This window comes from Aotus nancymaae, unplaced genomic scaffold (genome assembly GCF_030222135.1).
Source record: "Aotus nancymaae isolate 86718 unplaced genomic scaffold, 86718_ANA_hifiasm-v0.15.2.pri h1tg000019l, whole genome shotgun sequence".
In the NCBI taxonomy this organism is placed as follows: domain Eukaryota; kingdom Metazoa; phylum Chordata; class Mammalia; order Primates; family Aotidae; genus Aotus; species Aotus nancymaae.
Window position 1 is genome coordinate 59,852,151 of NW_026988431.1, and position 24,602 is coordinate 59,876,752.

A 24,602-nucleotide genomic window follows, 5' to 3' on the forward strand; every position below is an offset into this window, starting at 1 on the left:
ATAAGTGAGTTGGGCTGGATGATCCTAAGGAAACAGGAATGAGACCAGGATAGGTAAATGGAAGCAGGAAAGGGCTGCTGCCCTTGTCTGCTTCTAGCTCCATTTAAGATCCTGGTCAACATGGTGAAACCCCGTCTCTACAAATACAAAAAATTAGCTGGGCATTGCGGCGCGTGCCTGTAATCCCAGCTACTCAGGAGGCTGAGGCAGGAGAATTGCCTGAACCCAGGAGGCGGAGGTTGCAGTGAGCCGAGATCACGCCATTGCACTCCAGCCTGGGTAACAAGAGCGAAACTCCGTCTCAAAAAAAAAAAAAAAAAAGAAAGGGACCTGTGAGGCTGAGGAGGTGGGCAGTAGGTGATAAATTAATCTCAGCTCTGGGATGGAACATTAGCCTATCTTTGACAGCCCTGGGCCAGAGTTGAGCTCAAGGTGATTGAAGTAATGCTACATTTGACTGGAAAAACGCCTCCCTTCTGTATTCTGCATACTCTCTACTCCTTCCTGAATACTTCTGGGATATAGTAGAAAAGACAGAAGGGGAACATATTTTTAGCATGGTCTTTTTTTTCAGAGTTCAACAGTTCTGAAGGGGTGCATACATCATTCTGTAGTTATTGGTCATCTCCCATATACTTGCCATTTACCAGGGGTTGGAGGAACTACAGAATCCCCATGATCCAGGGATGCAGGAAAAGGAAGAGAAGACTCATTTCTATCATACTCACCCACTTAAAGAATTTGCATTAATACATTTAAGCCATAAGTCACTTACTTCATTCTGGAAGATGTCCCCTAATGGCCAAGTATAGTGCACATTGCAAATAAGTACCACCAGAATCTCAAGAATTTCTCACAGTCTTCCCTCTAGTAGAGAGAATAATGCTGAAAATTTTTAAGTTGTTTTTAAAATTCTTAAACCTCTCAATGACAACCATAATAAGCATGTTATTATGTTATTCACAAGAACCAAAATATTGTATCTATGATAAACTCTATACAAATTTCCCAGGTTCCTGGAAACCAAACAATCTTTCTCCATCTACAATGTCCTTTACCAGGTTGAAACTAAATCATCTGGGATAGAAAATCTTTGATAGGCCTTTCATACCAACGTTGTGAAAAAAGATGTATGTCTAAGTTTATGGCGACAAACAGTCTTATTATCTCTCCTCCTCTAATATTTAACTAACCTAAACACTCAAGGAAAAAATGTTATCTGAAATCCAACCACTTTATATACATTCACTTGGTCTTCTTTTGACAAGTCCACCAGCTTTTTCTCACAAGTATCTCAAATACTTGTTTGGAAAGCTTTTCTCAAGTGGGTATGCAAACAGGAGGAGAACTGTTCTTTAGCAGTCCCTCCTTATAAGCCTCCAATGATGCTATCTTCTTGTACTTTAGTTAATGAAAAGATAAATATGATCTGTGCTGTGCCCAGCTGTGTTGTTCTTGTACTAAGGAATTCACAAAAGGAAAATTTTACATCATACTTTTATCAGTGAACAAGCTTGCTAAAGCAAATAGATTTCGGCCTCCTGAGTTTGCTTCAATAAAAGATTAAACGCTAATAGTGCAACTTGCCACACTCAACAGATTTATGAATAATCAAAGCCTGGAGAAAGGCCAGGCCATTTAAGAACATTACCTACTAAACAGATGCCAGTAGTATGTAGACATCTTCCCCATAACTACGCAGCTGTATTTCCAATCGCACAATTCAATATTGACTGAATAATTGGCCTTTACAAAACATTTATTAAAACGCACCATTTATCACAGACCTGGTGTTTGTTTAAGACTTTCAGTTGGGGAGAGGGAGATTGAGGGGTGGGCAGAAGACACACAGTTCCTAATTGCTAAGTGGATTTCACTGGTAAACAGCAGCAAGTCCAGCCTATCCTTGTAAGATGAAGGGTGTGAATTGTCAAGGAGCAAGGAGTTCTTTAAGAAATAACAAGAATAAGCACCTCATGAGAACTAGTTTTTGAATAACACTTTGCATCTGTGAATGGCATTACTCTTGGTGCACACAAAGCCCATTTCCATGTGTTTACCTTTGTGTTCTCAGGCTATTCCTAGGTGGTCAGCCTGCCATTATGTTGCTGCTCTCCTTTTCTAGATTAATACATTCAGGCATGGAGACTTTTCTGAATGCTCTATCTACCCAAAGGAGCATGTTAAGTTAATGATTAAGTGAGGGCTGAAGTCAGCGTGCTGAGTTTTTAACTCTTTGAAAAAGACTGCTTATTTCTCCATCCTGTATCTGTATACAGCTTTAAAAAGAAAACAAAAATTGGTTGATTGATTCCTTACAATAGAAGTCACCTATTAAAGAATCTCCCTGCTAACAAATTCTAAATACATGTGGACAAAATGCTTTAATTACAAGGTACTGAGTTTAGTTGCAATGAACTCAAAACACCCTCATGGTATGACTTGAGAATGAAAACTATCACTTTATTTTGTAGGTTTGCCGTGGCAGAAAATGCAACTGGATTCCAGTTAATCTCTTGCCAAATTAAAACATGCTTCTTAATTTGTTGGTCTCCTGCTCAATAAAAATCCTGGTCATGCTCTCTGTAATAGGAATTCCTCACCAAACCTCACTTAATGCTAAAAAAAAAAAAAAAGAGAGAGAGAATCATTTATCTCTGACACCCACGTACATGTTAAGCAGGTGCTTGAATCATTTAAGATTTCTCTAACACCTAAAGCTAATTATTCTAGTTCTTTGGTGCTATTTTTAATTACATAAACACTTTTGGTTTCTTCAATTTTATTTGAAATTTAAAAAGAGAGTAGGTTTGTGTTATGGCAATAGTTAGCCATTAATTGGAAAATAGAAATGTTTTTGTTTAAATTTTGCCTTCCTGATAGCTCCATACATATATAGGGGGGTGTGTGTGTGTGTGTGTGTGTGTGTGTGTGTATTTCACACTCAGTTGGTCCAAAACATAGGTGTTTTATGCATTTACCTTACAGAGTCATTAAAAAAGAATCATTTCACTGTGCATATTCAAACACGCTCAACAAAGAAGGACAATGTATAGTAGTTATAAACTCACTGACCCCGGTAAGAAAGGGACAATGTCCTGGCCCATATGTTTGGTATCAGAATCTGGATAGTAAGTGACACATTTTTAAATGATGGGTTAGCATCTAGCTAAGTGGCTAACTTAAATTTATAAAAGCTGGAATAAAGGGAAGACAGTAATAGACATTCAGATAAGTGCAAAGTAAATTCTAAATACACAAAAAAATTGCTCACTTTCACAGATTATTGAAGTAGGAATTTAAGGTTCTGGGTTATACCTATATCTATATCTATACCTATACACACACACATATGTAATTTATAATATTTATATATCTAATTATAATTCCACAACTTATATATTAAACATTTTTATCTTAAATACTAAATTGTGTGCAGGTAAAGTACACTTATACGCTAACGCTCTGAGAACTGTTAGAACCCTTTCAGAAAGCAAGAACAGGCATTTTATAACATGCATATAAATATCAACGTGTTTACAGTCTTGATAGCTCTGCTGAGAAGTTTTTTAATACATAACAATAGGTAAAAGCTACATTCATTAGGGTTTTGTTGTGGTGATGGTGTTACACTTAATAGTATAAATTTAAACCATGCAAGTAACTAACACTAGAGGAAAACCTAAGTAAATTACTGCACCTGGACGGACAATACTTTTACCACAATAATCATAAAGACTATGAGATAACTGGCCCAAATTTATGGTAAAATATTAGTCAAGAAAAAGTTGAAGCTATAAGAAAATTGATTAGGCAAAGCAAAAAAAACTTTAGTGAAAATTATTTTTGGTTTTTAAATTTTTTGTAATACTGTTTTTATGGTTTGAAAATGTTGACAAGAATTTGAGTCCTTCTTGTCCACAGTTAAGTGTGAGATACAATTGTCCCTGGCCTAACCACTTCTCTCCATGTAGACAGTGACAAAGACAAGTCCAATGTCTCCGAAGCGAGTCAACCCCAAGGTACAGCCGTCCCCACAAAGCACCATTGGGGTTGCAGTTAGTTTCCGGAGTATGTATCAAACTCATGCAATCCAGGTCTAGAAATCACACCTGCCCTTCTTGGGAGCCACTCCCTCTACATCAAAGGACTATCCTTGGCACAGCACAAGCAGGGTTGCAGCCCCAAGCCCTGAACACAGCCACGTCTTCACATCGCGAAGCCAGATTGTCCGGATAAAAGGACACAGTCTCATCACCAGGCACATCTTTGTTAAAGCACAAATGCCCAATGTTTCAACAATCAAATATCGCTGAATTACCAAGCCAAGCAATTGCTTCTGGGGAAAGCCAAGAAAGGAAAAGGCATCCTTAGCACTCCGATAGTAAAACAACAACAATAACCAAAAAAGACTTTCCAAGTTTATAATTTTTTAAAATCTGTGTTTTAAAACCAGATATTCATTACTCTTTTCAAATGTCTCAGGGTAACATTTTTAGTTCTGCAACAGTGCAGCTAACATTCCAAGACCAGTCATCGTGCACTGCCCATAAAAAAATTAACACCATCAAGGCCATTTTTCTGTGCTTAAGCTCATACCAATAAAAACTACCCTATAGGCATAAACTTGATATTTCTGTTCACCACACATTAACCCCAGAGTTCCTCAGAGTGTGACACCCAGGTGACTTCTGTGATGCAAATTTCTAAAAATCTGGCTGGAAACCTGCATGATTGAATACCCCACTCATGGCAGGGTTCAACCATTGATCTTCACTTATTTCACCCAGTCTGCACTTAGTCTTAGAAGATGAACCCTTTGGCAGGGTGAATTCACATTGTTAAACGAGTCCTGAGACTCATGGAAGTATGTTAGTTCCCAGAGTAGGACCCAGGAGATCTAACATGATTCACGGGAGTCAAAGAGAAGTGAAGAAGTGGCTGACGTGGGAGCTGGGGAGAGACACAGCCTCTGGAAGGAGTTGAATCACAGATTCCTGGAGCTACGGAAAACCTTAGCCAGTCGCCTTAGCCCTGCCAATGCACCACACAACCAGTTAGTAGGACAAACTCAATCTAGCTTTATTTACATTGTCCCTAGAAGATATTGAGGTAAAAGAAATGTGGACAGAAGGAACCCAGTCATACAAAAAAAAAATTAAATATTATTAAAGAAACATAATAGCAAGGACAAAATATTATATATAAAGATAATCCTTAAAACATTTTCCGATAAAGTCCTGGTAAAAGTTTTAAATTACATCTGAATACTGAGGAGACCATCTTAGGAGCTGGGGTGGACGGCAACTTCCCAATAAGAATGTTAAGAAAGGGAGAAAGCAAATCATTTACACACCTGGCCGGCCCCTGTGACCTTCAAAAGTCAGTGGCTGCATATTCAGTTGCACATACATTGTGAAAAACTTCTCTTTGTCTGGCAATGTCATTCCCCTCACCCCGTCCCTCACACTTTTCAAATAGAAAGAAAAGGGTCATAGGGTGGGCACTGGCTGGGTGCAGGAGGTCTCGACCTCACCACATCTGGTGAGGGCAGAGGAGGGGAGGCAGAGAGGACTGGGGGAAAGAGCTGGAGTAAAGGGAGAGGACAGCAAGCTGGCCAAGGAGAAGCACCTCATCCCCTTAACTTCTGCTTGAAGCATCTACCTCCCCGAAACACAGAAATATGAAGAAGACGTAGTCAGCTACAGAAGAGGAAAATCGAGGTACTTTCCAAGGATTCAAGAGGAAGAGGAATGCACGCATGGGTCGGTTGTTTTTCAGCTGCCCACATGCTGTTTTATGTGAGCACTTAGAAATTCACAAGAATGCATTCCTACAGTATCCCTTTGCCACAAATAAGGCATCAGAACATCTGTTAAGAAGCAAATGATTTTGCACATCCACCACCACCTGCATACTCAAAATCACAGAGATAGATTAAAAAGGGTATATTTCAAAATGTTAAAGCCATATATGCTGTGTAGGAGCACTTCACCAAATTACCTTTGTTGCAGTCACTGAAGATCTCATCACAGAGTAAAAACCATCATGCTTCCACATAGAAATAAGCAAATTGCATCAGTGGAACATAACCAGGAAGAGAAAAGGAATTCAACCGCCCCCATCAACACTAAAACTAGTCAATAATTATCTAAGTGGTATCAGTTATGTTTTCTGTGCATCCTGGTTGGTCTCTAAGTAGAGGAGGAACCTGAGAAAAGGGCTTGGGATAGCTGCGGTTTCTCTACAGAAGTTTTATCTTAGGCGGTGTGTGTGAAGACTGGGGTGTATGCAGCGAGGTAATCTGAATGTTTACTGTGTCAACATTCTACCCACTTCTGGGTAGAATCATTGCTCATCCTAATCACATTCAAAGGCCCCATAGGGCAGCAGGAAGTTCCTACTTACTGGCAATTTAGTTCTTGGAAACCCTTGAAGAGGATGGCTTTGTTCCTGTGTGCTGTCATGGCTGTGTGGAGGCTACTAAGCCAGCTCATAGCTAAAACTCAACAGGCAGGAATGACTGTCACATCTCTCCAAAGCTTTTTTTTTTTTTTGAGATAGAGTCTCGCTCTGTTTCCCAGGCTGGAGTGCAGTGGTGTGATCTCAGCTCACTGCAACCTCCACCTTCCGGGTTCAAGTGATTTTCCTGCCTCCACCTCTCAAGGAGCTGGGATTATAGGTGCATGCCATCACACCCAGCTAATTACTGTATTTTTAGTAGAGATGGATTTTTACCATGTTGGCCAGTCTGGCCTCAAACTCCTGACCTCAGGCGATCCACCTGCCTCGTCCTCACAAAGTGCCTGGATTACAGGCATGAGCCACCACACCCAGCCTTCAAAGCATCTTAAAAGTGAGTGAGAGTACTGTCAATTTAAAAGTCTGCCTGATTTTCAATAGAAGAGAGTTACACATTCAATAAACATTCACTTGTTTAAGTGATAATGTAAATTTGATAATGAGAACAAGAAATCTAAGAAGGACATTCTGTAATGTATGTTATGAACTAAGCATATTTTCCTATTTCCTAGCATTACACTGCTTTCTGGATATAAGTTGTGAAAAATACTCACTAGCTGAATATAGCACGGGGGTTGAGCAGGAAGAAATCAAAAGGTTGAAGCAAAACAAACCATGGAGAACAGGGTTTGAATTCAAGTTTTGGAGGCAACTTAAGTAAAGCTAAATAGAACTAAAGGGATAGTTTTTCATATGAAATGTCTACAATATAAATGTTGAAGTTTATCTAGTTCTATTCATATCATACATTCTCCATATCTATTCACATACGAATAGAACTAGAGAAATGTGATCTATAATTGCACTGTCAAGTACAGTAGCCACTAGCCACATATGCCTATTTAAAGTGAAATAATTTTTTAAATACAGATAAAAATTAAGTTCCTCATTCATGCTAGTGCTCAATAGCTTCATAGAACTAGCAGCTACCCTACTGGATAATGCAGATTACGGAACATTTTCAGCACTGCTTAAAGTTCTATTAGGCATCTCTTATTCCAGAGTTTATAATACACTTTGAAGTGATCATAGATATAAAATATAAACTAAAGTAAAAGGCATAGCTCCATAAAAGTGCACAATAGGGAGTGGCATATTTAAACCATAAAGAACTTTTATTCTTGCTTTGGCTCAATCCTTACTTAGAAGGGAAAAACTCTTTTAGAAAACAGTTTCTGGGAGAGTTTTCACTGAAGTCCTTCTACCTGAAAAGGTACCAATGTGGGGTGTGTGTGTGTGTGTGTGTGTGTGTGTGTCCCCTCTGATTTATTCAAAGCGTGTACTTATACAGAGAAATGTTAATCCTAAGACATGCTAAAATAGTATGAATGGCCCAGAGTAGTAACATTAAGGCAAGGACTTTTAAAAAGCCTGGAAGTCAAAACTAACTGTCAACATTTGATCTGACCTCAAAACAGATTGCTGCAGAAGGGAACATTCTTACACAGAAAGGAGCAAACTGCATTTTCTATCCTCATAGGGTTACATATTTATACACATTTTTATCACTGAAGTTTGTACAGGATTGAAATGGTTATCTAGGTTCTGTCATTGGGTCTGTTTTTGGAAGGTCTCCTGCCCAGGGTGTTTAAATGCCACATCTTATGAGCAGGAAGGCTTGATAATGTTCCAAGGTCATCTGTGCTGGAACATTATTACCCTGCTAAATATCTTAGTTTTCTAATGACACACAAATGTCAATTTAAAATACACTATTTAATTTCACTCTTCCTTTTTTCTTTTTTACTGCTACAATCTGAAAATGTGGGTGCCTCCATGCAGGGTGGTCATATGTGCCATAACAGCTGTGTGGAACAAAGCTCCAGAAACTATATCATGTGAGTTACAGATTAAATGGGTTAGCAATGCTGTACACAATACCAATTCTCAAAATTACACCTGATTCTAACAAGTAAAATTGTAATAAATTAAGAGGGTTGGTATTTACATTAGTAAATATGAAATTTCAAAGCTATATATGAATTATCATGCTGAACTGAATTCTTACTAATACAACATAAATTCTTTTTTTAACGTAGATGACACCCTTGTTAAAACTAGGGAACACTCACTGGCATATTTACTTCTTGTGGATTCTAAGGTGCCTTTACTGATGACTGAAATCCAGGTATGTTAGAATACGAGTCACTTGAATATATTTAACACTTTATAAAGCATTGCAACATATAACATTTCATTTGTCTGCCATAGCCACACATCAAGTATTTATGGTAGGTAGTATTTTAAAAGTGGGGGTTAAAAAGATCAGGTTGGTTAAGTTTTATGCTGAAAAATTTCTAGCCTTGTATTTATTTTTTAAAATAATTTTAACACACAAGTAATATGAGACTATATTTTTGTTTCATAATGTTCTACAACATGACATGTAAGGCTAAAGTCCCTAGAACCACATCTCAATCTATGTGCACTCCCGCTCCTCAGAGGCAACCATTGTAAGCAGGTGATGTCACTAGATGTTTTTGATGCCTTTGCAACCATTCACCCTTATCCAAGAAGGTGTGCATAAGAAGATCTCGTCCAACCTTGTTTATAGAAACAAAAAAAATGTAATCACCTTAAATATCCAAAAATTAGAGATTAACCAAACTAAATGTAATTTAAAGCAATGTAGCAAGTCTATATTAAATAATTTAGTTTCTAAAGTGCATAGAAAGTGCATAGCACAGAGTGCCACCATGTAAAGTATTTACTATTATTATAAGGACCGATACATTTACTGAGAAACACAAACTACAAAAAGATGTACAACATGAGCCAATTTCTGTTAAACACACACACACGAGTGGTGTCATAATTTTCTAGGAGCACCAGGATTTCACTCCATGAGGCTACTTCCCCTCTTAAGTTATGAGGATACTTTAAAATTACATCAGGCAGCATTGTAGCATAAGAGAGAAAATGGGTATGTATATTATATCTGCCTCAATGGTGTTTCTCTGGTCTTCATCCTTAGAATTCCCTGAAAACAAAAAAAGGGAGAAGAAACACTTTCTTCCTTAAAAAAGAAGACTTAAGAGAGAGAAATCAAAGTTGAATGAGCATAAACTCTGCCTCGCCAGGTTCTAACTCTTCTGTTTCCATGCAGAAGCTTCTTGTCAGAAAAATCTTAATGTAGTGTAAAAAGAAAGAATGGTGCTCTATGAAGCAGAGGACTCTGAAAAGCGAACCAAAGATGAATTTTAGTCCAGCTCCATCACTCTCCCCATTGAGCACAGAGCCAGTCCCCTAATCTTCCTGTACCAGAGACTTTGGACATAGTCTTTTATTATTTCTGCACTGCCTAATGGGGGTCCTTTCTTCATGATCATGCATGTCCTTTATAAATGAAGCTTCCTTTGAAGACAGGCAAGAGATCAGATTAAGCCTTCCAATATTTATTACTTGTGTTTCCTTTTGGTTCACTGTTCTCACAATGGCTAATTCTCCAAGGGTTCCCAGATGTGAACTCTGCTCTAACTATTAAATATGACTGTAACAAGGGAACTCACACCACAAAACATTCTTCTTGACTTCCAACCAGGGTTTCTCCCAAAGAGATGCCCTTGTACCAGCTGCTCCAGAAAAGCTCAAATCCATTCCATTAATCATGGAAGTCTCAGAGTTTTCTTTCCTAACCCTGAAGAAATCTTAATTATTTTCCTGGTTCAGGTTTTCTAAAGTGGACCAACTTTAGTAGATAAACAAAGCTATTGCTATATTTACAAACACAGTATCAAGCACAGTTCCTGAAACAAAGTGAACTCTCCAAAAACATTCACTGAATGAATGATGGCACGCCTTAACTAGTGACAGTGTATAGGAATCTCATTTTTTCATTTTCTTTATGTTTTTCCTCAGGCTCTGTACCAACATACATACAAATGCTCTTTTATTTCTCACTCTCTCTTAAAAGGGCCACATTGACCTTATGGCTTCTGACATTCCTGGGCTACCATCAGAATTTTACGCACAACCCAACCCAGGGCTTGATCTTGCTAAAAATCTCTGCTGATTTATTCAGTCTGCATTTTGGACAAGTCTAGTTCTACAGGTCATTAAATCCATTCCTAAATGCCTTGAACTGAGATCAATTTTATTTTCAGTACTTGAGTGTGCCAAATGAATGCAGTAAAAACTTAGTGGCTTCCAAATTTATTTTGAGAATTGTAACATAAAAGCCAACGTAGAAAATTAAAGCTTTCATATAATCTCAGAAACAGTACCTTTTTAGGGTAGTTTCCAAAGGTTATCCTGACAGTTTTATCAGATTCATCTATATAACCACAAGATTCTTCATCTTAATTCTCTCGTGATTTGTCTGCTAACCAATGTACTAGAATGACAGACAACAAAACAAGGAAAAGGTGGAGCTGAATAGTCAATGGAACTGCTTTAGCACAGTCTTGGCCAGCACAGTCCAAAGGGAGCAATGAAGGTTCCTGATGCATGATGAACTCAAGCTCCTTCTGGTCATCCCTTGCCTTATCCACTGTTTGAGCATTTATTTAACCTTGAAGAGACAAGTCACATATTGGGAGCTGTCCAGTTCTTTCCAGAGGAATAGAGACACTAACAACATTAAGCACTTTGAAACCGCCAACATTCCAAATATGAACTATGCTGCACTGTGTCTGGCCTAGGCAGGCTCAGGATCACTTGCTGAGTCAGTTCTGAATGAAAGGGATAAAAACTATGCCCCCGCCGTTTCATACAATTTTAGGTTAGATTCAGAAGTGATTCCTTCAGATTTGGCTTAGTTCACGCAAATGTGTTTCTAGCTTGGCCTCTACTTTCAATTTCTAAACTCTCTCTCCAAATTAGGCAGGAGCTTTGCTCCTCCTCACATCAACCACCACCTTAATAACCAGGATCTTCACAACTTAGAATTGGTTTAGGGTTCCTGACCACAAATCTCAATCTTTCTCGAGGTCTGAATCATGCCTTTGTCTTATATTTAGAATCCAATGTCTTATTCACTGGCTGGAACACTGGAATTAGCTGGGTCGGTTTCTTACTCACCACACTCCTTTTCTTCCCCTCACTACACACAAAAAAACACCAGAGTAAGTTGCTTGTTACATAGTTGTTTGGTGGAAAATACGTTTTACAAATGAAGGGAGGAAGAGAAGAGGGAAAGCGGGTAAGTAGGAAGTAGTAGAGAACAGAAAGGGAAATTTGGAAAGCAGAAAAGAGAGAAAAAGAAAAAAGGGACCTTCTAGATTCCTAATAATAGAAAAGCTAGAGAATTCCATTCCTGAAAATTAAAGATATTTTACATGTTCGTGTACGTACATGGCTTTGTGTTTATAAACATACTGTTTTGTTTCATGTAGCAAAATCAAATCTATTGCTAATTGTTTACTTAATATTTACTTATTCAAACAGGCTTTTAAAATCTTGCCCAATATTCAATCTACACTTTACTTAGCAATTAGCTTGTCTGGCAACTTGCTGTTTTGATTCTTTTCTTAAGAAAAACCCAATATTGATGTGCTAACAGAGGAGTCTTACTATCCCTTTGGTCATTGTAATTTCTCTTGCTTCCTTAAATGGAAAACCTCTGCTATTTTGCTTGCAAAACCAAGACTGATAATTCATTGTTGTCAAGAATTGGCCAGGTGCGGTGGCTCGTGCCTGTAATCCCAGCACTTTGGGAGCCGAGGTGGGCGGATCACGAGGTCAGAAGATTGAGACCATCCTGGCCAACATGGTGAAACCCCGTCTCCACTAAAAATACAAAAACGTTAGCTGGCCGCGGTGGCTCATGCCTTCAGTCCCAGCTACTCGAGAGGCTGAGGCAGGAGAATTGCTTGAACCCAGGAGGTGGAGATTGCAGTGAGCTGAGATTGCACCACTGCACTACAGCCTGGGTGACAGTTCAAGACTCTGTCTCACAAAAAAAAAAAAAAAGAAAAAAAGAAAAAAGGTCAAGATTTTTTTAAACCACTACCCTTTAAAGTTCTTTCATGGAGAACTCAGAAATGAACAGCAGTCCCACAGAAGGAACAGAGGCAGAGGGGAGAAATACAAATGAGTCAGCTAACACTTTCAGTCATGTCGCCCAGACCTTTACTCTTCTGAATGAAATAACATTGGCAAGAAGGGAAAGAAATGCATGTGGAACATGCCATGGGATGAGGCACGACCTAGGGTTAGGACCTCCCTTTGCTTTTACTCTAAGCACGTCATTTTACTCTAATCCCAAGATCAGCCAAATAAACTGCTCTGCAATTTCTGCAATTTCCATGCATTTCTTTCACCATAAAATGATTATCTTTAGCAATCTTTTTGTGAAATCCAGGCAAATATCTAAGCCTCATTATATTATTTTCAAGTTTTGCAACTATTTACCACCAACCTTACATACTAATCCAACAGTGATTGGAGCTATTTATATCAGGCATCTAGTATATTCATTCAACAAATGTTTATTGTGTGTTTACTTTGTAAGGAACATTGCCAGGTATCTCACTAGATTCTGAAAGATTTGGCATTAGATATAGTAAAGAAATAGAACAGATTTAGAAATGAAATTCCATGGAAGCAAAAGAGCAAGCACACTATATCTGGAAAATGTGAGATGTTTGGGGTAGATGAAGTATAGTGTCTGAAGCTAAAGAGGGAGTGGTTGTGGCCACAGTGTAGGTTGTAGCTGGGGAGGTATGGATAAAGGGGACAGGTCAAACTACAAAGTCCCTAATACACTGTGCTCAAAAATTTCATTTCATCATATTGGAGATTGAACACCATTGTGGACCTTTAAAGGTGGGAACAGCATAATGACATTGTATTTTAGACAGAAAGAACTGATGCCAGTGGGAGAGGCTAATGGCAAATAAGAGACGCCAGCAAACTGGGGCTGTTGCGATGGCCCAGCAGAGAGACACTGATGGCTCGAATGAAAGCAGCAGAAGTGAAATAGGAAAGGGAACCTATTTGAGAGAAGTTCAGAAGGGAGGATGAATGATTAATCTTCGTGGTATTACGATCGGTCTCCTCCCACAAAAACCAGTCATAACCAATTTCAAAGCCTTTGGCTCTGAATGTCCTAAATACATTGCACAAAGCAACTCTGCAAGGTTGTCCTTAATCACATCACAAAGGAACCAATTACAATGCAGAATATTGCTACTCAAAGTGTGATCTATGGAGAAAAGCATGATCACCTACTGGAAACCTGTGAGAAATGCAGAATCTCCATCCCCACCCCAGAATGCTGAATCGAATTCTGTGTTTAATCAAGGACCTCAGGTAAATCACATTCACATTGCCGACTGAGAAGTACTAATGTAGAGGAAGTATCTCTGGTGTAGAAATGGCAGGACCCTGGTTATGTCACTTACTTATTGAAATTTCATTTCTTCTCCACAAAGTTAGGAAATTTTCATTTCTTCTCCACAAAGTTAGGAAACGTGCTGATCGACTATAAGAGTTAGACTGTGATAGTGTGAAAATGCTTTGTGAACTCCCAAAGCATGATCCCAGATAGATTTAAGTTCATTTTTTATCATTGTGCTTGTGTTGTTGTGCAACAAAATCATATGTTTGCTTTATTTGTAAAATAATTCATTGAGGGCTGGGCAGTGTGGCTCATGCCTGTAATCCCAACACTTTGGGAGGCTGAGGCAGGTGGATAGCCTGAGCTCAAGAGTTCAAAAACAGCCTGGGCAACATAGCAAAACACCATCTCTATTTTTTTTTAAATACAAAAATTAGCTGAGTGTGGTGGCATGCACTTGTAGTACCAACTACTTGGGAGGCTGAGGTGACAATATCACCTGAGCCCAGGAGGTTGATGCTACAGTGAGCTGAGATTGTGTCACTGCATTTCAGCCTGGGTGACAATGAGACCCTGTCTCAAAAAAAAGGAAAAAAAAAGACTTCATGGAACCATAAATATGGAAGTGGTAAAAGGGACACATTTGCAGAGAAAATTTCAAAACTTTAATCACTTGGGTTTTGTTGTTTTGCACATTATGTCCTTGGGACTATATTGCCATACCTCCAAGCTTTCTGTGAATTCACAAACCCTACATCCTCACTCTCCTGAAACAAAGAGGAGGAGAAAGAATAACAAGGCGAAGCACTGAACATTCGATCAACCTAAGGAACTTACCTTTACCATATTTTTTTCTTGGTCAAATATCTATTATCCTTAAAAGCAAACCCAAATTCCAGCACTTAAGTAGGTTCCTGGGGGACGATGTATATGTTGACTTCAATCACATCCAGAATTTGAACAAAAGAAATTGTGAATTGCTCAGGATCAGAGATTCAACCTATTTTCTCTATCTGTCTCTAGTAACTTAAACTGCACTTAGAATATACTTGATGTTTAGTAAATGATTATAGAATTGAGGGTGAAAGGGATGAGGGTTTAGGGAAGAGAATGAGTATACTTGTTACAAAAAAGAGGCCAGCCATGGTGGCTCATGCCTATAATCCCAGCATTGGGGAGGCCAAGGTGAGAGGATCACTTGAGCCCAGGGCTTTAAGACCAGCCTGGGCAATATAGTGAGATCTTATCTCTGCAAAAAATTTAAAAATTAACTGGATGTGGCAGCATTACTGCACTCCAGCCTGGGTGACAGAGCAAGACCCTGTCTCAAAAAAAAAAAAAAAGACATAATTATTTGTACAATGAGAAAAAAGTAGTTTGCTCACCAGGAAAAATAAGTTGCCTCAATTATTCAAACAATATTAAGACAGAATAAAATTCATGTGATAAAGAACATACCTCCAGTTCACTTTCATTTGTCAGGATAAAATTTCTAATTATGGATATCATCTCCAGAATTTCTGGGTACTGGGATTGCTCTCATTTTTAATGGACAACACATCAGTTTTACTCTAAGTAGTAAGATGCACTTTTGAAATGCATTTACATGTAGGTTCCTTAAAATTATTTACCTTGCCCACAATTCATTGAAAAAGGAAATGGTGATAGAGTTACATAGTTACCTGGCCTCTTAGCTGGCCCCTATCACCATTGCCTTTGTTCAAAATCACCTGTATTTTTTTTTCTGGCAAATGACTTCTACTGATAGTTGGTAATACTAATATTTGTGTCATGTTATCACAAACATTTCCCAAGACTCATGGTTGCAGTGTTATCAACAATAGATTTATCTGTTACATCAAAGTTTTGGTGTAATAAACTTATCACCATTTCCACTAGTTTCCCCCACACTCACTGTCAGCCTGGACAAAAGGTGCTTTGTAAAGAGTGTCCCATTAGAAACAGTTCCTTCAGGTGCACAGACCAATTGCTGGTGCCAGGCTTTGTGCCCAGGCTTCTCTGTTGAGTTCAGAGCTCTCCCATCAAGACTCTGCCCGAGCGGAGCCTTCCACACTCCGAGAACCATGTGATAAGGAAAAATGAAGTCTAGGTTACGACATAGGGAACTGTGTTTACGATGCTGCCTGCTCGCAGATACTGCCATCTGGCATGTAATTGCCTTTCAGAAACCCCGGGGTCACGGTCTAGCAGCATCCTTCGTGGTCTTGGGAATCCTGAGTGTTAAGATTATGATCCCTGATCACTTGGGCAGGGATGTACTCTAGCCTAAGACGTCTGTTTTTGCCTCAGCTTAATCCTGAGGGTCTCCGAAGTTCCAAATTGGTGGAGGAGAAGGATTTTTCCTGTAGCATTCCTTCCCTTCAACAAATAATTAGGCCTGTCCCACAATCTTAAATTTCAAATAGGCCCTGAATCCCCAAGAGATGCTTGTAGGAAAAATGCTGACATCCTTTTTTAAAGTGTATGAGCACATACACACACACACACACACACACACAAATGTGTATGTATATACAAATGTACAGATAAATATCCATAGGTATGCTAAGAATGTGCTGCTCACAAATGTTGTATATGGTAGGTCTTATAATGCTCTTGTTAAAAAATAAGAACATAGAGGTTCACAAAGCTTAGAGCACTCATCCAAAGTTCCATCGCTAGGACTCAAAGGTGCATGACACAGTGAAATAATGACAACAAAGATCTTAATTTATTATCATATCATTTCTCATGTTAGTGTTGCCATAATTATCACTGAGTTTTACGTGAATGTAGGACACCAGTACTTCCATGGACATTGCGGTCCTCCTCGCCATCTCGGGCAGTGACCCCACATTTCAGGAAGTGGGAGAGGGGAGGTTGCCCTTCGCAGCATGACCCATGGTGTGGCCCCCACGGTTGAAAGGAGGCTAGTCCCCAGCGGTGACTCTTTCATCACCAGGGGAAATCTGACCCCTCTTTCAGATGTGTGTAAAGGTACAAAAGCCTTAAAATTTTTTTAAATTTCTTTTCACTAAGTATTGGACTTTGCATTCCTCTCTACCTAACTCCCCAGGGCCCTCGGGAGGCTCCTGGGCCGTTGTGGAAAGTGTCTGTAGAGCTGTGCCTGTGCCATGGTGCACAGCCAGCACAGACACAGGCTGGGCAGTAACGGCTGAGCTGCAGACACTCCGCAGCCCTGCTTCTGTGGTGTTTTGACAGTGCCTTTTCAACACATGAGCATTATTTCTCAGAGCCATAATCCCAAGGTCCTTATTACATTTTCCATGTCCCACAGACCCCACCACAGCTTTCTGTCCCACCTGAAGAACACTCTGCACTCCCAGGATAAACAACATTTGATAAGAAGCTGACCTAGAACTACACAGGGTTTTACATTCAAACAAATGGTCAGCTGAATTTGCATGCAATAATGAGTTGAATCCCCGAACCTCCCTCATATCTGGTTTCTCATAGAATTTCAGCTACAAGTATGTGACCGCGGTAGACAGAGCCAGCTTGGGCAAAAGGTGAAAGACGCCAAAGAAACCTCCCCTCAAACAATATTGTTAAAAATATTCTGATTAGCTAAGATAAGATGTACTCTCATTTTCCTGAGAGTTTTATCTTTATTAGATAGGCTGCACAATCTATAACAAAGTCTTAGCTGAGCGTTTTGGAGCTGGTTGTTATTTTCAAATAGCATGTGCTATGGTGTTTCCTTGGGGGAATGCATTCCAATTTCTTAATGGGGTGTAATCAGTAACACGTTTGCTTCAGGCCTTATAATGATGATGCCGTTAACTACATTCAACAAAAATCCTTTAAAACAGCTGTTTTCAACCAACTTTCGCTGTGAATGTACTTTTGTGTGTTTAATGTACTTGGCAAGCATTTGAAAAAGCCCTTGCCTACTGTTTTATTTGTTTCCATTTATGAAAACATGCGTTCGCTGTGAAAATCAGATGCATTCGTAAAGTTATCAAGGAACCCATAAGAAAACCTACCCTCTCCTTGCCATCATCAGCAATTTCTGAATCATCCGCAGTGAAATGCACTTCAAAGAAACTTCTGTGCATTTGTTTAACCATAAAATGATCAGCAGCTCTTCTTCAGGCAAGAACAGAATGAGCGTATTTCTTGAACTACATTCTCTCAAGTTGAATGAGAGAGAGGGACCTAGTAGGGCTGCCTGGACGAGACTCAGAAGCAAAGGTTTCCTACGAGGCAGCCTGCCCCTCCACTACCTGGGTGATTCATACCCAGAGTTGTTGACCAAGCCCTGTTGTCTCTATCACTTATTAGTCTTCCACTCTGAAAGGCAAAAATTATTCTCATTCAGAGCCTTAGTAAGCATAGAACACCTTCCTTTCTCGTAACATCATCCAGCCAGGAAACAGGCAGTGTGTACTAATGGTTGGTTTAAGTCTGGTCTTTGTTTTCTGCCTTCCATGGTTGACAATGCTCCCTGCAAGGAATCAGGCCAAAATAAAACTGCCAACCACCATGGTGCATAAAACTGTAAAAGCAGGAAAAACATTCCTTGCCATTTTTATGTCCATCACTCCGCAGATTAGATAGGATTGTTGCTATATAATCAATGTAGTAGCTTGTGTTGTTATAGGTACTTGTAGAAGTCAGGGTGTACAATTAAGAAGCAAGCAAATAGCAACAGACCCTCATTACAGACATTTGCCTGCCACCTGGTGAGTCCTCAAAAGGGAGGTGGCCCTGCAATTCCAATGCCCGAGAAGGACCCAGAAGCGGTTCTTTTCTAATTTGTCTCCTTTATTCTAATCCTCTCATTTCCTCAGTGCTGAACTTAGTCCTTCAGCTGAAATCACTGGGAAGGCAGCTACTTAAACAATCAGAGAAACTGGTGCATTGTTTACTTTGCCTCTTCCGTGAGTCCTAAACAATAAATCTCACAACTTTCCTTGTACTCACTGTGATACTGAATGCCAAACCCCAGCTCGGCAGTAGGAGTCCTATTTCCTGGGCCCTCAGAAGATAGAAAATATCACATTTCTATTTCATTCGACCCTTTCACTCTCTCTGTCATGCTTCGCTGCCTTTACAAGTCACCATTTCACTGTTGCCACAAAGATTACAAGGACCCTAACAGGTAAGGCCTCCAGGAAACACGGATGGAGGGGCCTGAAAGGAAGGCAGAGGACTGCCGGGCTTATCTGTTCCCTATCTCACCATTGCTTACCACAAGGCCTGCCCACTGACAGCCAAGCTGTCCCGAGGCAACAACTCGGTAATAAGATACACAACAAATAATGGGTTTTTTTGCTGGAAAAATATATACTCAGGTAATTAAATTGTTAACATGATGGATGACCTTATTTTATATTTGAATTCAAAGTGACTTTCTGTATAATTCAACTAAAAGGGCTTGATGTTACAAAAAAAAGAACAAAAAACAAAACGTAACTCCAGAGAAATGAGAATATAGATTTTTGTTGATTTACTTTAGAAACCAACATGGGTAGTTGTTACTGCACTGGATTGTAATGTTTACCTGAAATGTATAAAGCTGGGGTTCAAATCTTCTATTCATTATTTCTCATTCCTAATTGTTTGTATCATATCCTTAAAAGTGAGGCCATAAAAAATTTGTCAGTGAATATGCTTTGGAAGAGCCAGAACATATTAGAGATGCCTACTGTTCAGAAGGTTCCAGAAGCAGGACCTTTCTGTCGGAGTTTAAAATGTTAATGGACATGCATTCTGCCCACGTTGAATCCCATATGACAATATGTTTTGTGCCCAGGGCATGATTCTGACTAAATCAATAAACCACCCTAAGTCTGATAAAAGTTTTACAAAATATCCAAGACATTTAGAGTAATTGTTAACATCTGCTCATTATTCAGCAGTGTAAGCAGGTTTAGAAGCCAGATAAATATATTTATTCATCAGCAGCCAGCATGTCACTGCTACCTCAGTGGTGATATAAAACAGTGAGACATTAGAACTTGCTTTAGTCCTGGGTTCAGAGAATACAAATACCATTATGGAAAAAACAAAAATTCTGCTTTCTCCATGTTTTACACTTGGGGGGTAAGGAGAGACGAGAAAAGAGGCAAATTTTAGTCAGAAAAAGTCTTGATCATTTACTTTGAACTAGGGAATATGCAAGAAAAATAAATATAAGAAGTATAAATCTTAGAAAAGGAATCTGATATGAATCGCTGCTAGAGCATGAAGAGCATCTTTCTCCTTTATTCTCCAACACACAACTTAATTTTGATTTCTTCTTTCATTCCACAATATAAGAAAGTTATTTCTACACTGGAAAGTTAAAAATGGGCTTTTTGAAAATAACATTGAAAAGGTTCTATCAGAATGAAATTATTTATTTGAGAATATTCAGCAACTGGCAGCTGATTTGTCCTGAATCAAAACCAGTATCAGAGTCATCCTTTAACAGTAACAAGAAAATATTAATAAAATCACATTCATACTTATTGGGGTGGAGGAGGCATCCGAAATGGTATTCTATGGGGTTTTATTGTTTCACGTAATCTGTTGTGTGTGCGTCTCTGTGTGTGTGTTCCAAGTGCCCTTCCAGTAGTCTCAATGACCTCCAGAGATGCTAATAGATCTCAAGTTAGGTGTTCCGTCAGTATTTGAAGCAGAGTTGATAATTAACTTTCAACTACCTGTGTTATCCTCAATCATGATTGTGTAAAATAGATTGCATAAAGTTCCTTCAAGGTTAACTCTTTGGTGAAGGAATAAATCTGACCATATGCCATCAACTTTAACACAGTCCACTAACACCAGACCTTAGAAACTTTGTCAACTTTTTCGATGAAAGACAAATAATTCCAGAAAAGGGAGTCATAAAAATAAGTTACTGATGGACGTTGCTGCATTTTTCTGAAGTACAGTTTTATAAACTCACTAGCATGTGTTTGCACGGTGAGTATCAGATGTTAGACATTTAATAAAAGTTGGTTGAATTGAATACCTAAAACAATACTATATATCTATATCTGGTACCCAAAACATTCTAGAAAGTTCATTGAAAACAACAGGTTTTTGTTTTTGTTTTTGTTTTTTTTCTATGAGGACCAGAAGATTAGCAAGGTAGAGATGAGAAAATTAACAAAGAGATGCTATCTAGCTAATTAAAGCTGTAAATGAAACAAGAACCTCTTCGTGGATTGTTCTGCTCACTAACCTGTAATTATATTGTCAATTGCATTAACTTCATTGCCCACTAATAGAGTAAGTTTCAAGGGAGGCAGCCAATGTTGGGATGGTTATTTATTTTTATGTCCTAATTAATCAGTACTGACACCAAACCACATCCTTCCTTCTTGCTCATTATTTAAATGACCCATTTATATGGATGAACCTCTTTGCTTTGTGCATTTCATTATCACATTAACATGCTTTCAAAACAAAAAGGGTTGTTCTGCTTCAGCAAGTACTTTGAACAAACAGCTACTTGAACTACCCCTGACGGGCTGTGCAGCCCTCATCCCTTACTAGGGATGTGTATTAGGCCAATGGAGAGTTTGACTAAAATCAAATGATTACCACTTGGCTAAAAAAAAAATTAATTAATTAATTCCTGGTGAGTTTTGTAGTGCTGGGGCAGGGGTATAAAGAGGGAGACTTAGAAAATAGAAGCAGGAATTTCAACTTCTCATCCAAGGTTGGGAAACAACTTGTGTTCAGCTAGTTATTTCCTTGTGTCTCATACATGGGAACCTGAAAATAAGCTTTGCCAATAAGAGAGGTTAAAACCTGTTGAAGTCATCAGATTGAAGCACAATTTAAAAGTCAGTTGGTGAGCCCACCTCTGGGACATGACTGTCTTCTTGAAAAGGCACCAGGAGGAGTGTTAACTTTTTTTGGATTGTTGTAGCATTGCCCTTTCATGAAAGGTTCAATGATTAGACTACATCTTGAGAAGCCGACCACAGTAACCTGAGGTATATCAGCCCTGATACCCCCCTAAACAATAGTATCGGAGAGAATAGATGCTTCAATATGTCCAAATAAAAGAAATATTTTCCCAAAAACATTCCCTTAGAAAAGACAAAGCTTGCTATATTCAAATGTTAACAGTCTCTTTACATTATGGGGCACACTCGAGATACTTTTGGGAAAACCACAGTAACTGGGAGAAAAAACTACAATTAAGGTCGCTTTGTATGTTTAAAGACATCTCACAATGAAATCATTTTTAAAAGAGTCTACATTATTTAACCCAGACTTATTAGTTATTCCTTTGAATATGATCTCATAATTGCAAATGTTTCATGGATTGCTCTATAATTTTAAAATAACCTTTAAAAGTATATAGAAAAAAAGTGACTTTGTAGAAACCATGAATGTGCACCCCAGGATGCATGAAAAAAAGAACTTGCTCCAGACTTACATGACTGGGTACTTGGACCTGAGATGAACCTCCTAGTGACAGCCACATAAATGGCATGTCTCAGATGCTGTGGATGCAAGTAAAGACCTGCGCTCTTAAAAACCATCGGATGATTTAACCAACGAACCCTGGTGATGCTAATGGTGTACATTTTAATTTTGAATAGAATCGTACCATGAAAATGAATAAAGCTGTACTTCCAGATTCATAAATACTAAAATGTGTTGACATTTGCAAAAGATCATTTTTTGAGTTGGGTTGGGTAAAATTAGTTATCGGTCTATGTTACATGGGTTCCCTTAAATGGGATCATAGACTGTACTTGGATATGGTGGTGGTTTTCATGTTTCATCCTCATGAAAAATTTGCAAGTTTTAGAAGGTAGAAGAACAAACAAAATCGTGACTTACACGCCACACTTTCATTTACTTTTGGTGGCTTTTTCACGTTTTCAATAGTTACCAGCCACCTGCCTACGACCACTACCACCTTTGCGGCCTGGGAATCCATCTATGCTGAACTCCACTTATTAAAAGGAAATCCTTCTGTATGCTTTACCTAAATCCTGCATCCTTCAGTCAAAGCTCATTTCATATTACTCAGACTTCGGTGAACAGTAGTAGTCCAACATCATCCTCCTTATTGGAAAAATCCATTATTTGAAAATAGTCCATAAATCACCTTTTATCCTTCATTTCCCTCACTTGAATAAGACCAGCTCCCACTTGAATAAGCCCAACTCCCTAGGGCTTTCTCCAAAGTATTCAGCCTCCAACTCCAACTCACTCTCAAGGAATAACTGAGTTCCTGGGAAAATTAGTCATCTATTATGACTAATTGTAACATGACATATTATATAAGAATAAAATATTAATTTTAAATAGTAAATATAATTGCCCTAAAACTTGGCTTATGCTTTCCTTTAAATTCCTCAGGAAATTCTCCAATTTCTCCTTTACCTCAGCCTACTTCAGAAATGCTCAATCCTCTCTGTCAGTATGGGAGATCAGCTTATACTTAGGAGAAGTGAGCAAATGTCTGGTATGGAACACATCAAAACCAGGAAAACCTGTTCCCTCATAAACTAAGTCAAAATTTCTAAAACTAAAAGACAAGTGAATTAACCCATTGAATATAGTCATCATTACAGCATCTATATTGAAAGTGAGCTCCGTTTCAAGCCTCAACTGTATAGAACCTTCTGAAATGCTTTTCTAAGCAGTACATACACACTGATCCAATAAAAGTTTATTTTGCTTTGTTTAGTATGGAGATGGCTATTCTGCATGTTTCACATCAGTATTTGATTCTACGTCTAAATTCGAGTGTCAGCTTGAAGACTACGTATCTTCATCTGTAGGATCTGATCATGTGACTAATGCCGCCCGGAGCTGCATGTTTCAGGCAAAAGCTCAAGAGCTGATATTCATTTCAACAGATTCACATTTTAAAATGTATTGTCTAGCATGAAATGTATGTGTATGAGGCATGAAACATGACCCTTATACTGGACCACAAACGATTAGGCAACTAGTTTAGCGTTTCGTGTTTTAAAGAAATTGGGTGGGGTGCAGTGACTCATGCTGGTAATCCCAGCACTTTGGGAGGCCGAGGTAGGCTGATCACTTGAGGTCGGTAGTTCGAGACCAGCCTGGCCACATGGTGAAACCCCATCTCTACTAAAAATACAAAAATTAGCTGGGCATGGTGGCATGTGTCTGTAATCCCAGCTACTTGGGAGGCTGAAGCAGGAGAATCGCTTGAACCCAGGAGGCAGGGTTGCAGTGAGCCGAGATCATGCCACTGCACTCCAGCCTAGGCAACAGAGTGAGATTCCATCTCATAAAAATAAATAAAAGAATTATTCATAAAAAGACTGAACTGATAGAGGATGAAGCAGCATCTATTCACTGTGCAAGGATGAAATGCCTCTGCAGAATCCCTTCCTGAAACTCAGGATAGATGACTGTTTTCACACTGTTGAATGCTGTTTTCTGAAGAAGATGCCAGAATTCTATTGTGAGCTCTATGCAGGTTAATTTGGGAGATGCAAGATATCCCAGTTATCTCCCAGATCCACAAGGTCAGATTCAAATGAATATTAAGGAGGGCTCTGAAAAGCTCAGAGGGCCACTTTGAGGACTATAAGGGTGAAGTGCATGAGAACTGGGTATGGGAAGGGGAGGGTGATTTCTGGTGGAACCATCTCTATCCAGTGACCATTTTTTTCATCAGAGTTTCCTAAATCAGCCTAATAGGAGATTGAAGATCTGAATTTGGGTATTGCAGAATGTTTGCAGTCTTCCAGGGAATGGAAAAAGATCTGGATCAAATTATATTCAATTCAGAGGCATGTGGGGCATTCTAATGATTTCCATTGCCCCTGTGGTCATCTTG

The 24,602-nt window shown here is 38.9% G+C and overlaps 1 protein-coding gene across 7 annotated transcripts in view; it reads right to left on the minus strand.

Annotated features, from left to right (window-relative positions):
• Positions 1 to 24,602, minus strand: part of MECOM (MDS1 and EVI1 complex locus) — a 571,478-nt gene that overhangs the window by 185,569 nt on the left and 361,307 nt on the right. The window contains exon 1 of one of the 7 annotated variants that reach the window (XM_012470953.3): positions 6,004 to 6,101. The exons of the other annotated variants lie outside the window; for them this stretch is intronic. Coding sequence (XP_012326376.2) covers positions 6,004 to 6,060 — 57 coding nt within the window. The 5' untranslated portion in view covers positions 6,061 to 6,101. Of the gene's footprint in view, positions 1 to 6,003; positions 6,102 to 24,602 lie in introns of those variants that run through there. 7 annotated transcript variants of the gene reach the window in all.